Source organism: Schistocerca cancellata, chromosome 1, assembly GCF_023864275.1.
Source record: "Schistocerca cancellata isolate TAMUIC-IGC-003103 chromosome 1, iqSchCanc2.1, whole genome shotgun sequence".
Lineage (NCBI taxonomy): Eukaryota > Metazoa > Arthropoda > Insecta > Orthoptera > Acrididae > Schistocerca > Schistocerca cancellata.
In genome coordinates, this window is record NC_064626.1 from 573,095,899 (window position 1) to 573,111,529 (window position 15,631).

Here is a 15,631-nt window from a genome sequence, read left to right on the forward strand (position 1 = left end):
CCCAACAGCCAACAATGAAATTCAAACGACACAATGTCAACAGTCGTGACTTGCTGGTAGATTAAGTCAAAATCCAACTTTGGCGACCAGGATCGGTGAGTCTCGGACCTCGTAGCAATGGGAACAGCACCACACACTCCGATCGCGCGTGGACGCCGCCAGCGGCCTCGGCCAAACTAAGCGCCGCGGAGATTTCCTCGCTGGTCCACGCCAACCGACCAAATGCCAGGTGAAAGGACCAAATATACATCGACCAACCGAACGATCAACCAACGGTCGTCACGCTCCAATCTCCCTCCGTGGGACACTTCATGTGTGTTGTCGCGCTCGGCGAGCACTGGCTGTACGCGCCTCACCGGCGCTCCGTCCCCGACTTCACTGCTGCTGCGCCCCGACTGCACTGCTGGTGTGTTCCGAACTCACTGCCAGACACACGGCGACCCGGAAATCCTATCGGTCGCTCCAGAGATGGTAAGACAGTGCACTTATCGATACGCGCTGCTGCTGCCGCTCACGGACAAGTAAGACAGAAAGTTAGTGACGTCAGTAAATGGAATAAGAAAACGAGGCGGCAGTACCGCAATAGAAGATGACAAACAATAAATGACATGAACACGAGCCGTGCACGGCTCAGTCATGAATAGCGGTGACTTTCGTGTAATTATTCTCTTTGAATAAAAGTGACATTTCTTTTTGTCTCATTGTTCATTTCTTTCAGTTACCTCCTGTACTACGCTGTAGGGATTCTTTTTATGTATGACGTAAGTTTTACCGAATATGTTCCTTGTCACTGACACATCACGTGGAATGTTGTTTGGTTTGTGGGGCGCTCAACTGCGCGGTCATCAGCGCTCGTACGAAGTCCCAAGTTTTACACAGTCCAATTTTTTCACAGTCCAATCTAGCCACTGTCACGAATGATGATGATAATGATGATGAAATGATGAGAACAATACAAACACCCAGTCCCCGGGCAGAGAAATTCCCCAACCCGGCAGGGAATCAAACTATACATCACACGCAAGTTACTTTCGTCCTTACATCTTGCTTATCAGCTTCAAAGCATTGTAATACGTGCATTGTAATAATCTCCGGTTATAATTCCCAGCTTTAAATATGTACATTCATGTTTAAAACAGTGGACAGGTGATATACGCCACTTTAAAATACTTAAAATCTGCTAGGTAATGGCAGCCTGCCCAAACTAGTTACGGAGCAATACGTATTTTAGCAGGTTTGTCATGAGTATACATAAAAATGTGTTTTATAGAAATTCTGGAGCATAACTTAAAGATTTCTCCAGCAAGTATTTAATTTATTTCGCATGAACAATGCGAATCAGCAGCCTCACAGATAACGCAACTTCAGGGCTTAAAAATCAATTTCTCAGTCAGATTTTTATCAGCCTAAGCTTGATTTGTCTTAGCTTCATTCTGATATTATCATCTGACATACAAATGATTGATGTGTATCTGTCGCCTTCCGCTTGTATAAAATGTTTGAAGGCGGTAGGCAAAATTCAGAGTGTAGGAAGGTGGTTCGATTGCAGTATCGTCAGCCGATGTACCAACTCACGTAAGTACAGTATGTGAGTTTACTCTGTGGTGTATGAATCATGTAATGCTACCCGGTACAGAACTATTACCGCTTATTTATTTAGTTGTTGACCTCAGTTAATAAAACTATACAGCCGGTCTTAAAAAATTACTCATGCAGTAGACTTTTAAATTTCAGCAATAACTGAAAGCAATAAATACGCTTCCTAAAGCACAGTAATAGAGAGGTGTGCTGAAACGGGGTGTTATATTAGCAGTGACAATCAGTGGATTTCTTTTCAGTAATTTTAACACGAACTGATATTTGAAAAATGCAAGACTAATTATTAGTTTGTAATGTCATGTTTGCATAAGACAAATAGGAAGCTATGGTTTTGTTCATGGAGCCATTGTTTCCATGTAATAAAACAGTTATTGATGTGGAGAATGCGACTCCTTGTTTCCCAACTACTTTGTATAATTTACATGCACGATCCACAGCTGTACGAAATACCGGATGATTATAATTAAAGTGCACTACTCGCAGAAGTCCAATGTGTGCTGTAATTACCGTACGACAGTGAAACTTGGCAGATATTCTAACGCGTTAACGTGGACCGATGAACCCTGGAAAAAATTAGGGCCAGTTTTGCCAACAAGGTGCAAATCTTGCGCTGTGAATGGAAAAAAGACGTTTAGAAACGTATCCATGTGTTTTGGCTAAGGGACGGGACGTGGGTAGAAAAGGTAAAACAGGTGAGAAAGGCATAATTTTGAGTTTATTATTCACCGCCACGTACACTAGTTGTTCAATAAGAGCAGCAGAGACGTCTACGAGACGCTGTACAGCGCCAGATTTGCACCTGGTGACCAGACTAATTTTTTCCGGCGTGAATCGGTTCTGCATAACGCATTGGCATATCCACCAAGTTTCGCTGCCATACGGTAATTGCAGCCCACAATGGACCTCCGTGGATAGCTGCACTTCAATTATAACCACCCGGTACTTCGAAATTAGTTCGGTGACTGCAAATTCCTTGACACGTGCTGTATTAGGTACAGACCCACTACCTAATACTGAAATATGAAAATTTGTGCCGGACCGGGACTCGAACCTGGATTTTCTGCTTATCGCAAGAGGTCACCTTGACCAATTGGGCTATCTGTGTACTCTTCCCTCTCGCAATAAGCCGGAAATGCGGGTTCTCGGTCCTACACTAATTTTCAGATGTCGCTGTTAAGTAGTAGACCTCTGACTAACACAGCTGATGTAAAGTAATTCACAGTCAACGAATTAATTTCTAAATTCTTTGTATAAGTATCTTGCTCTTTCCCGTATCTCTAGAATGATGAGACTTAGATCAGTTTTTGGAAAATCTTCCTCAGGAGAACACGGATCAGCCTCAGCGTTTATCCTATCTAGATTATAGGATAACTTTCAGGTCCAAGGAGCATCTTAATATGGATGTAGTATGCCGTTTGTTGAGATTCATTTTAAAAAACCGTGGTTTTCGAGGGGTGATAGGTTGAACCTATATATAAAATCTTCCTCTACCCATATCCACACTGTACACCATTTCCAATGAGTAAGTTAATTTATTAAAGGAGCCGGTCGCGGTGGTCGTGCGGTTCTAGGCGCTCCAGTCCGGAGCCGCGCTGTTGCTACGGTCGCAGGTTCGAATCCTGCCTCGGGCATGGATGTGTGTGATGTCCTTAGGTTAGTTAGGTTTCATTAGTTCTAAGTTCTAGGGGACTGATGACCACAGCAGTTAAGTCCCATAGTGCTCAGAGCCATTTGAACCATTTTTTTATTATTATTAAAGGAAATACGAGTAAATCAGTTTAAGGTAGAGAAAGGCCCTAGAAATGGCCTTTTGTAATACGAAGGGAAAGCATTCAGTGTTTCGTTATGTTGGATCCCAGCATTAGCATTAGCATTAATGGATATTAAGTTATATTGATGCAGAGGTTTGGCAGTCCATATTTCATTCCCGATATCTGTTACACTTTTATTTGCTTGACTCCAGTTGTTGCGATATTCCAATTTTTGTAACGCTCTTCTACAGTCCATCAGCACTAAAAGTTTTTGTAGGTATCTTAATTGCCAAGACTTCAGATGCATGTACGGATGTTTGAGAAAGATTATACGTTCCTTATGTTTGGGTGAGGCATCTCCTACTCCACTCTACACCTTACATCCATATGAACAAATTTGGAGATGTTCGGGCCTTCTATACTGTATGAAGGTCATGACTATACTCCAGGAGGTATTGCTGGCTGCCTTGCCTTGATAGCTGAGGTATCTGTGAACTGATTTCGTATTGGTACTGGAAGACTAATCTTGTAAAACAAGTAGAATAATGGAACTAAATTAACAATGATTCTAAAAACGCTCCAGTGGAGAAACACGTCCAAGTGGGTTTCCAACGTCGATTGTTGCGAGATCCGGAATGTAAACACGCTGTTGAAGCAAATTATGAACTTTATCAGGTGACATGCAGAGTACCCGGTGTGAGAACACGTAGACATCATCTTAGCAGCAGCTGTTTCAACCGTGCCTTCGAGAGCCTGCTCGTATTTGATAGGGACTCTTACGATATGCCATACGGAAACACTGCAGGGGCCCGCAATATACTCTTGCTGAGAACGGCATCTTCTTACCATAGAACCCCGTTGTCAAGAGCTCTACGCACTCACGAGTAACCTGGTGCTATCAGAATTTCTAGCCCTGCCCAGTGGCACTCAGCTAATGGTAACCTGAGGAAAGAATATTATTCTCCAGTTAAGGCAGAGAATGTCTTATTCACATCTAAGATCTGATCTTGAAGTGGCCGAATAAGTTCAGTCACGCCTAATCGTCTCGTTGTTTTGACCTTTATTTTTCATCAAATGACCAGGCATCCCGTCAATGAAACCACAGTCTCGCTCCTATAACGGTCCCTTACTCTCAGCCTTGGGCCCTGCTCAGTAGTATGAGAAGAATGCGACACTTCTGCGCGGCCACAAGTAAAATGTCCCTCCCGCCCCACCACAGTCGCCACCGCTGCGTCCCTCATTCCAGGACAATTGTCACCATATCCTGAAATAGTAACACCAAGTTTGAGTGGTAACTGCTATGAGAGAAGATAAAAAAGAGTCCTGTTCTTTTGTGAAATAATTACACAACTTCAAAACTTTGATGTAACCAATTCAGTAACCCTATCATGGAGTGGTTGTTTCTTGTTTTACAGGTCTTCTTGAAACATGAAGTTGACGTTAACAGTCGCAATACTGGCAGTCCTGCTCCTAGCAGGTGCTGAAGCTGATACGCCAGCCAACTGTACCTACGGGGAAGTTCTGGGCACGTGGACATTTTATGAAGGAGCCCGCACCTTCAGCAGCTCGGTAGATTGCTCCTCTTACGGTAAGCATGTAAATGAGAGATTTTTCCAACAAATACGAACACCCACGTGGGAGGTTCCGACGGCTATATCGTTCAGCATGACAAAAAAATAAATGGAACATTTGAGTAATTCAAAATACACGTGCAGATTCAGACTATTAGAGAGAGCACGAATCAGATGATGGCAGTCACGGGACAACATCATGGGTAATTAACGAGCTGACAAATCTGCTAGGCGCTTATCACCTTGGTAAATAACTTTCTCGGTAATTCAGGTTCCATTTTCATACCAAGATAGGGAGCTACTGCACGAGAAAGCCCGCATAATTTTCAGCTTTCTACAAGGCAAATTAGTAACAGAATCCCAAAATGGCGAGTCTATTGAAAAAATAAATCTTGACCACTAGATTCAAACTCAGTTCACTGTAACGGTTTCGCGGAGGGAGACGCCATTGTCAGGGAGGGCCCGTTTGGCGCTTCTTCAGAAAGGCGAACGTGAAAGCTCCAGGCGTCGCCTACGCTTTTCTTCTGTCACGCCCTAGTCATGTCGGGAGTGTAGGAATTTTTTTCTCCAGTGTAACATCACAACTGTATCGTCCTCGATGTGATAAAACCAGGAGACGCACGCTCCAGCCTCACTCTGAAGCAGCTCCTGATCGCGATCGGTCGAGTACGGTTTATCGATAGACTAGCATGCACGTCAGCGGTCATCTTAGTCATAACACATTCTTGACATCATTACTTTGAACCCAGATGTGTTCAGTAAATGTACGAGTGGAATCCGATTGCATTTTTCAATAACGCACCCTATAGCTGAGACGGCGTAATTTGATCCCTGGCAGTTGCAGCAGGCTGAGTGTGGCGGCTTCGCTGGCCTATCTCAACAAATAACGTAACGCGACTATGCAAACGTCTCTAAGCCAACACCTCAATGTTGTCACATCTCTGAAGACATTCCCGCGCCCGGGTTCCCGGGTTCGATTCCCGGCGAGGTCAGGGATTTTCTCTGCCTCGTGATGACTGGGTGTTGTGTGACGTCCTTAGGTTGGTTAGGTTTAAGTAGTTCTAAGTTCTAGGGGACTGATGACCATAGATGTTAAGTCCCATAGTGCTCAGAGCCATTTAAACCAATCTCTGAAGACAGCTACTCTTTTCGCCTGCAGCCACTGGCGCTTCACAGTTGAAAGCTGGCAACAGTGCTGCGAGCTGTCAGGGATCTTCTTACACCATCTCGACTACAGTCTAGCTAGCAGTCGTTTCCAAATCTGTGGACGGTCCGCCGACTACAGTACAGTCCACTGACGTGCTGCTGTTCTCTTTTCCTCGTGTAAATCTCTCTCATCGCTCATTACGTGCATATCATCTCTTCCTTGTTTACCTCTAATTACTGTGCGTACTTTTCTCGAAAGGTTGGACAGTCACTCACTATTATTTACGAGGAGCTTTCAATAAGTAATGCAACACCTTTTTTTTCCTCGGTCAATTACGGTTGAAAAAATGCAGAATTTGTTGTGGGACGTCGTGCAACATTCCTGCCTCAGCCCCGACAGTTTCACGAAGTTCCAATAGGTGGCAGCACTATACATAGCCTTCAAATGGCGTCTGTAACGGAGCTGCGGTCCAAGCAGACAGCTGTCACTGCGTTTCTTTTGGCGGAAAACCAAAGTATTGCAGATATTCTTAGGTGCTTGCAGAAGGTCTAGGGAGACTGGCAGTGAACAAAAGCACGGTGAGTCGTTGGACGAGGCGTCTATCCTAATCTCAACAAGGTCGCGTAAGCCTGTACGATCTCCCTGGTGCTGGCCGACCACACACAGGTGCGACTACTGCAGTGTTGGAACATGCAGATACTCTCATTTGAGGTAATCCACGTATCAGAATCAAACACCTCGCTGCGCAACTGGACGTCACTGCTGGTAGTGTTCAAAAAATTTCATTGGACTGTTCTTCCTCATCCATCCTAGAGCTTGGACCTCGCACCTTCCAACTTCCATCTGTTTGTCCCATGTGCACGTACAGGCCCTTCCATTAAGTTTTATGCTGAAAAATAGGGTTTTCTAACCAAAAGAGTGGGGAAGAATACTGTGTATCGGAATCCTAAATAAAACCAACCTGCTTTCAGAAAAAATGTGTTGCAGTACTTATTGAACGGCTCTCGTGCTTCAGTAATCCATATATCCATGTTTCAATTTTGGAATTGTGGATTCTTTGCTATTCCCACACTGTATAGGCTGACTCGCTTTTTCTGCGTTGTCCTCGTGACCAGCATACCGATGTTGATTGAGTCTGCAGTTCCGCTGGAAGTGCAACAGCTGTTTTCGTTTGCGATGTCTGATGCCAATGGTCAAGGTGACGGGCAGTTTTACAGTTTAAGTTCTGAATTATCTGTGAAATTAAAGGAAGGAATAGACGACCTCAAGTACATTTTGATCAGTCATACTACATCTTTTCTTTTAACAAGTTTCACGAAGAGTGGCAATTTCCTCTAAGGATTCACAGGCCTGGGCGTTTTCAAGCATTTACAACAACTGTCGCTACAAGTCTAGAACGAAATGTCTTCTTATTGAACTAAAAAGCGAGTAAAACTAAAGTAATTTGTATGATACATTACGAAACCAGCGTTTCGGTTTCACTTAATACGCAGGTGCTTTAAATTTTTCATTCGCTTGACGCACATGAACTACTCAACAAATAATTACACACACATTAGTAACGTGTTTGAAATTATACTCAGGAAGACTAAGTCTTAAAAAACTAAACAAATAATTGTACTGTAAAATAAAAATATAATGGCGTCGGCAATGCGGACACCAATATTAGCCAGGAAGTCGTTTTACCCGGGAATGGTGTGTGAATGAATCCTGGGTTCCGTTCTGCTAGTATCACAGCGAGTGCGGAGTCAGAATAGCTCATTCAGTATCAAAATTCTTTAATCAGCATGATGTCGATGTCGGCGTCACAGCGGTGGTGGTCAAAAATGGTTCAAATGGCTCGAACCACTATGGGACTTAACATCTGAGGTCATCAGTTCCCTAGACTTAGAACTATTTAAACCTAACTAATCTAAAGACATCACACACATTCATGCCCGAGGCAGGATTCGAAGCTGCAACTGTAGCAGCAGCGCGGTTGCAGACGGAAGCGCCTAGAACCGCTCGGCCACAGCGGCCTGCGTGGTGTGGTCATCCAGGTAAGGTGCTGTCTCAGCACAACTCACCAGCGGTGTATGTGATCCCTCAGAAGAAGTGATCTGTCTGGTGCAAGGTAGGTGTGACCCGGCTGCCGACAAGCTCATGCTGGACTGCAGACAGTTGCAAACAAGTGGTCAGGAGCACTGGCACGTGAAGCTGAGTGGAGGACCCTCAGACTAAGGTGGACTGTCAGACGATGGTGCCCTAAGCGCGCCCTTCACTTGAAGGCATTGGCTCAAGACCATGAACCATCAGGCCTAGCTGGTGGCTTTCAGACCAGCGGCTAGCCGATGTCACTGCTTGGTGAGGTGGAAGCTGCTCAGCTCCACACTGGACCGATAGCTAGCATGGAGACTTTCACGGCGTCACCAGAAATCAGAAATCCAAGACCAGTACAAGAACCGGTGCAAGTGCTGCTAACGGCTGAGCTACAGGCATTTACATTCACTCTGGCCAGCTATTTCGTGACAAGAGCTCGCCTCCTGTGACGTAGGTGGCTATGATATTCTAAACTTGTGAAATGGCATATGGAAATGTAGTCCACTGCTCTATTGAGGAGTGCTACGCCTACAGAATTCTGGTACGTGGAGGCAGGATTTTGCACGTGGCTCGCCTGCATGTCCCTCAATGGGTTGCAAAGTCTGGTCTCTGACTGACACCACGACAAAAACAATAACGAAAATATAGGCAATCTGTAAAAATACGCAAAAGTGCACATCTGTAAAATAAATGTCTGTTATTGTGTAATATTTAGCACCATTTTCCTTCGCTTTGTGCATAGTAACAAGCTTCCATCCTCCTTGACATGTTGCTATAATATGATCGAGACACTGCTGGTGATGTCTATAACAATTTTCTACAGCGACCCTCATGAGGTCAACCAGTGTGTGAGGAGGCTTCCTGCAACACGGCACTGCAGATTTCAACTGGTCCTAGGCATCTTCAGTTGGGATCGTGTCAGAAGATACCAATGGCAGTTCCACTGGGTTGATTTCTCCTTCCTGCGAAAAGGTGTTCATGAGGTGGTCACAGTGTGGTCGCATATTATCATCTGGAAAGAAGAAACCTGTACCGATATGTTGGCAGCAGGGCTACATAATAGTTTGGAAAGCCCTGTCCCGACGCTTTTAAGCACTAAAGTTACCCTTATAGCAATGAGAGGTGTTCGACATTTGTACATGATACTGGCTCAAAACATGACTGAGTCATATCCCTGCTGGATCCGTAGAACTACATGCCTCAGGCATACATTGGTGCCTACCCACCTCCACACACATCTAAGAAGATAATCGCGCGTCAGATAACTCCTGCACTCAGCGGTGAATGGAATCTGACACCACTGTTCCAGCAGACATTCTAGGTGTTTCCATGCCCAATTTCTTGCACGCCACAGCTGTGTGCTGGGAGGGGGGGAGGAGGGGGGAGACTAGAAGGCGAGTTTGTAGTGTTGTTCTTATCAAATGCCTAAAGACAGAATTCATGTTTTGGTGACGGTTGGGTACTGCGTGGGTCGACAGGGCCCTTCGAGTTGCCTCGGAAAGCAGCGCGCAGTTCTGTTCCATTCTTCTTGGGGTACCTACTAGTCGAATTTTATAGATATTAATTATCAGCTACTGTTGTTGACCACCGGCTTTCACTGTGAGACGGATATTTAGTATTTTGTGCGTCACAGTAGTGGCTGAACGTTTGAATGACCTACCCGAGGTACACGCTGGCACAGCGGGCAGCTTCCCACGCTGACAAACGTTCTCGTCGTAAACTTGCACTGAATTCTTCAGTTTCTAAATGAAATTACACATAAGTTATTCTGTCAACTATAGGTTATTTATAGAAAGGGGGAAAATTTGGAATATATCAGATATCAGGCATTATCCAAAACCACAGAAGAGGAAGCGAAACAGAGCCTAGTAACTACAGAGGAGTATCGTTCCTTGCAGTCACATACAAAATATTTTCCAAGATCCTAGAACGACTAGAAAGAGACAGCTGGACAATGAGTTAGAAGAAGATTAAGTAGGTTTCAGAGCATCGATATCTGTACTGAACAAACGCAGAACCTTAAGACCATCCTCCAATACAGCAAGAACGAGCCATACAGCCGATAGATAACTTTGCAGACTTCCAAAACGCTTGCGCCTACGTGTATAGACCCACTCTCTTTGGAATAATTACAAAAACTAGGACTCAACGAAAAGTTCGATAGGTTGGTGTGAGTCAGCCGGTACAACACCAAGTCCAAAATATAGAGGGCGATTCTCGGAGAGTTTCCTGATCAATAAAGGGGTGAGGCAAGGGGACGGTGTTTCATGTATATCATTTAATTTCGTCCTAGAAATAATCGTCAGGGAATGGAACAGATCGTTGCCAGAAAACATCTGATTAAGGATGTGGATCAAAGCAGACAATCTAAGGATTCTATATGTGGCTTTTGCTGGCCACCTGGCCTTATTGGCCGACGACATGCAAGAGGCTTCTATGCGACATCAAGTACAGCACTTACTAACAGAGGGAACAGGTCTATCAATAAATATAGCAAAGATCGAATTCATTACCAACTTAAGGTTCTCCCAAGTGCGAAGAGAGTCAGCGACAGCAAGCATATTAAGAGAGCCAAAACCGTAAAGTACCTTGGAGAATGGATCTTATATGACATCAGTGAAACGGCAGCTCTCCAACAAAGGAAACTCAAACTGCATAGGCTACACTATACGTGAAGAAAAATGTACACCTCGAAACATCTGCCGCTTAACACTAGACTCTAAGTATTTAGAGTGCCTGGCTCCAACAAAGAAGGCTCCAATAAGAGTCTTCGAATTACAAGAAAGGAAATTCCTGCGAAAAATAATGGAACAAGGATCCTACATGCTGGGAGACGATGGTGCAAACCTAATCGTCAACTCTACCAACACCAAGAAAACCTCGCAGACGCCATCGGAAAAAGACGAGTAGTTTTCTGTGGCTAAATGTACGGAAAGGTGTCCCATAGGCTCTCCTATAAGATCTTCGAAGTACAAGCAACTAGAGAAACACTTAGAACAACTTCATACACTGTCGGATGCATTTTTATGCAACACCCTCAGGGACTATGCTCAGTGGCACACCAGGGTATAAAAAATATGTACATATTGAGTAGCTGTAGCGCTAGTGATTCATTAGTCACGATCATCGGCGATCAGATGGCACTTAGGAGGTCATATTTCTGTGCACCCTTCATGTATTAGTCTACAGGTGGTAACTGTGCTGAGTTTACAGGTGAACGGTATTTCAAACATTCATGCCCTGCTGACGATTGCATACTACTTTTCACCAGCTTGAATGGAGTCACATTGTGGCCTTGCGGGAAGCTGGATGGACGTCTGGATTGCTGCACATGTTGGGCACAATGTAAATGGTGTGTCGCTGTTTTTATCACTGATCTGAGAAATATTCCCACACCCACAGAACAGGTCCGCGTAACACAGAAGTGTCAAGATCGATGCATTGTACGAGCAGTGGTGGGCAACCGACCATCATCCAGGGACGAAATCTGGTGGCGCATACGACACCTTCCGTGTCATCGGGAACCACTAGAAACCATCCTAATGCAACGGAATTAAGATAACGATACCGCCAAACATGGCTAGTCTAGCGCCGTGAAGAGTCGACTACAGAGTGGAATGACAATCTGTTGGCTTCACTGATGAGAGTATGTTCAGTCTGTTGTGACTCATTGAAGTACATGTGTATGGCGTGCGCATGGTGAGCTGCCTCTTGCAGAGTGCATTCACCCACGATGCACAGGGGTCATGGTGGGGGGGGGGGGGAGGGGGGGAGAGCATAATTTACAACTCGCGGTCACTTTTGTATTTTCATAGGGTTAAGTTGGCTGTTGTCACCGTGCTTTTGCCATTTCTTCAACAGGAAGATGATGTGCTTTTACAGCAAGACAACACATGTCCACATATAGTTGCAGCAACCCAAAGAGCTCTTCGTTATGTAAACTGCCCTAGCCAGTTAGACGCTCAAATCACTCGCCAATTGAACGTGTATGGGACTGATGAAGCAGGAACTTCCTCATTGTCTAGGGCCTGCGAGAAACATCGCCGAACTGCAAAAAAAGGCGCAAGATACTTTGGACAGGCTATCGCAGGATGCCATTTGGCACTTTCATGATTGTTTGCATGTGAGAATACTTGCATGCGTTGCTGCCAGATAGGGGTACGCTATGTACTGATGTAACTGTTTGGGCACCCTTTACTGTGACTTGTGTATCTCATTTGGTCTGACTTCGTTACCATATACTCCAACAACGATGAGCTACCTATCACCTCACTTGTCCTCGAGGAAATTGCATTTATTTTTTCCAGCAGTGTATTAGGCAAGTCATAATGACTACCATGTAGCTACTGAAAGCAGATCTTTCCTGGCATCCTTCACAGAAGTTAACCAAAGTGAGATAGAAAATGGTGTGACGAATGCAAGACAGAGTTCAGCAGGAAAATGAAGGAACACTGGACTAACAGAAAACATCGAGGTACTAACAAGAAAACAGCTGCTAAACTTCACTAAGCACACCAGAATTGGCAGGCGACAACGGCACAGCGAACACACAAGCACCGTAGCCAACAGGTGGGCCAAACGAGTTTTAAAAGAATCAGACTATACGAGATATTGACGAATTATTCACATCTGCTCATATACCCGCAAGACACCAAAAGAAACTAATTGTGTGCTCAGTATTTAAATGAAGCTCAATACTGAAGTACGTTATGGGAGTTACATTACATGAAGTGCAAAGTCTGACTTAAAATGTCCACAAAATAGAGAAAGGAACTGCTAAAGACTACCTGCACTTTTCTCTTCAGCAGGCTATTTTGTGTCTGTTATACTGACATTCACGAAAACAAATTGAAATCAGCAAATGCAGCAGCTAAATAATCTATTCACTACCAAATCTTTCTATGCTTGTCAGAAACAATCTGTGGGTGCGTGTGGCATAAGGCGCAATACACACACTACAAAATATTTAAAACTTTACTAAGAATTAAGGAGGGTTTTATTTTAAAGAAAAGCGTTCTTTAAAAATTAAATTCCGATTATTGTAGGAAAAGATTGTACGACATAAGAAGTCTCTAACAATTACGAAATTCACTCACTACAAAAATGACAGAAATTTAAACCAATTGAGCTATTTGTGAGATAATGAAAACAAAGAGATAAAATTAACACTAATCATGAATACTATTAGTTATCTAAAGGACAGATATTTCCTTGAATAAATAGTTCTGAGAAACAAACATTTCATTCTTGCGCATGCGTTAGTTACCTTGAAAAATTCCTCCAAAAATCTTCTCCATCAATAGAATCAGTAACATACGTGTACAAACAAGTTTTTATCTTCATAATAAGGTATTCCAGATAATTTCTCTCAGATTCACAACTGTCAAATCTCCTTCTCTAAAACTCAACTGTACGCTGCTGTGTCTCTAACAAGAATGTCCTGACACTGCATAACTGGCTAGCGACCAAACGCAGCACAGGTTACTAGGGCTGCGCAAACGATACTAGCGTTCGAACATGCTCGAGGTTTCTCGGTACGCCGCAACGTTCGATGCCGTATCGAACTTGTTCGAATAATCACTCGACACTTGACTCGTGTGGCGCGAGAGTAAGGGATACGCAAGAAACTACGAACTAGCGCAACAATAGCCTATGGCTCTGCGTCAAATTTGACAGCTTCGGGAATCAATGGAGCAAATAGCTTTGTATCCTACCAATGCTCAAAATCCTATGGTGTTTGACGATTTTTCAGTACAAATTCTCATACAGTATTTTATAATGGATATACAAAAATTTATGCCGATTTTTAAGTAAAGATAACAGGCAAAGAAGAAAATATGTCCTCCAAAAATTTTTACTTGGCTGCATTCATTGTAATATTTTATTTGTTTCTGAGAGGTGGTAATGATTTACCAAATGGGTTGCAAATGAGCAATTTAATCCCTGTTCACATATTAGAATAACAGATAAAAGCGTTGTCACGTTTTAATCAATTTGAAAACAAGACGACAGCATTCAGAGAACACAATCAAGACAATAAATCAAGAATTAAATGCCGAACAAATGAAATGTATCGTAATAAAGTGACCGTAATTTTTATCACGAGAATGAATAATAGCAGCAGAACGCACCTTGGAAATAGTACTGTCAGACTTTCCTCCAGCAGAGGAAAGGAAATACAATACTAACCTGTCTACAGTAGGTGTTGACACCGACCACCAGTTTTGAGCCCTGGTCAGAAAATTGCTGAAGGGTGATCGAAGTCGGACAGCTGGAATTGCTGCCGTCTCATCCTTAATGTTCTGCTGCTATTCTTGAAGGCTATGAGGGTTGCACTTGAGGGCTGCCACACAAAGTGATCGCACACTGGCTGATCAGGAGACCTGTGTGGCCTACTCGGACCGCAACCAGACTGACCTCTGCTGACAACTCTGTCAGGCGTTAAGACCGTGTAAACGTGCTCCAAGGTTCAGCCAGCTGTATCGGCAGTTGCTCCATCCTGTTGGAAGTAACTGTAGGTTTTTTTCCTCCTCTGTTACTGCTGTCACACATAGCTTCAAAATGTTGGCAACGTAATGCGCCGAAGTCAGCGTCTGGTGAAAGAAGATGGGACCAATATTGCGGCGTGCAGGCGCTGCACACCAAATCCCAACCTTCCGATCACGCAGTGGTGTTTCATGGAAGCTATGCTTATGAGGTAACGGGCGAGTTGTGGCAACCTGAAAATATTCTAAGTTCGGAGCTGGAGTGGCCGCACGGGAAGCTCGGCAAGCTGAGGCTCGTCAGCAACCACACTGTGTCGAATATCAGCAGGAGCAAGAGGGATAGCCCCAGCGCTTGGTCCAGGGCGACCAAGTGGCTGGGAATTCCATGATGACGCTGTGTCGAGGACTGTGCTTTGTGTCGATGAAGGAGATTTGTATGCCGGGAGTGCCAAAGATGGCGCACTTTGTGAAACCATCATGGCAGACATTTCACAGTTCCTGTAGAAATTAATAGTGGCCAGAGGAATCAAGATACCTTAAAGAGAAACATGTACATTACCATTATTTTCGCGACGATTCTGATGGTGTAATCAGAATTTCAATATCTTTATTAGTTTAAAGTTTAGTATCTGACTGTAAATTATACAAGTAACAACCAGCAACGAATTTCCAAAATCTAAACGATTCATCCGATTTTGTCGATCGACATGTCTTTAGAAAGCTATTAGCGTAAAACTAAATTGGTATGAATTATAGGCATGTAACTTGAATAGTACACGAGTTATTGGAGGTCAAAGTGGCCTATTACTATAGGTCGCGTCAGGCCATATGTACTCCACAGTTACACGAAAAACAGTAGCAGCGTGCTTATAAATATATTTATTCATCTATGTCCTTGTTTACATCTGATATATACTATTCATGAAGAAATTGGTCAAATATTTACTGTGTTTTAGAAAGCACAGAGGCATTAGGCTACTGGCCTACTTTTGTTTCTAT

General features: G+C 43.8%; 1 protein-coding gene across 1 annotated transcript in view; it reads left to right on the forward strand.

The window, feature by feature from the left end:
• The first annotated feature begins 1,518 nt into the window (after nucleotides 1-1,518).
• The window catches only part of LOC126161864 (dipeptidyl peptidase 1-like), an 84,399-nt gene continuing 70,286 nt past the window's right edge, over nucleotides 1,519-15,631 (forward strand). Inside the window, exons 1-2 of the mRNA XM_049917984.1 lie at nucleotides 1,519-1,575; nucleotides 4,766-4,938. Of these exons, the coding sequence (XP_049773941.1) occupies nucleotides 4,779-4,938 (160 nt within the window). The 5' untranslated portion in view covers nucleotides 1,519-1,575; nucleotides 4,766-4,778. The remainder of the gene's footprint in view (nucleotides 1,576-4,765; nucleotides 4,939-15,631) is intronic.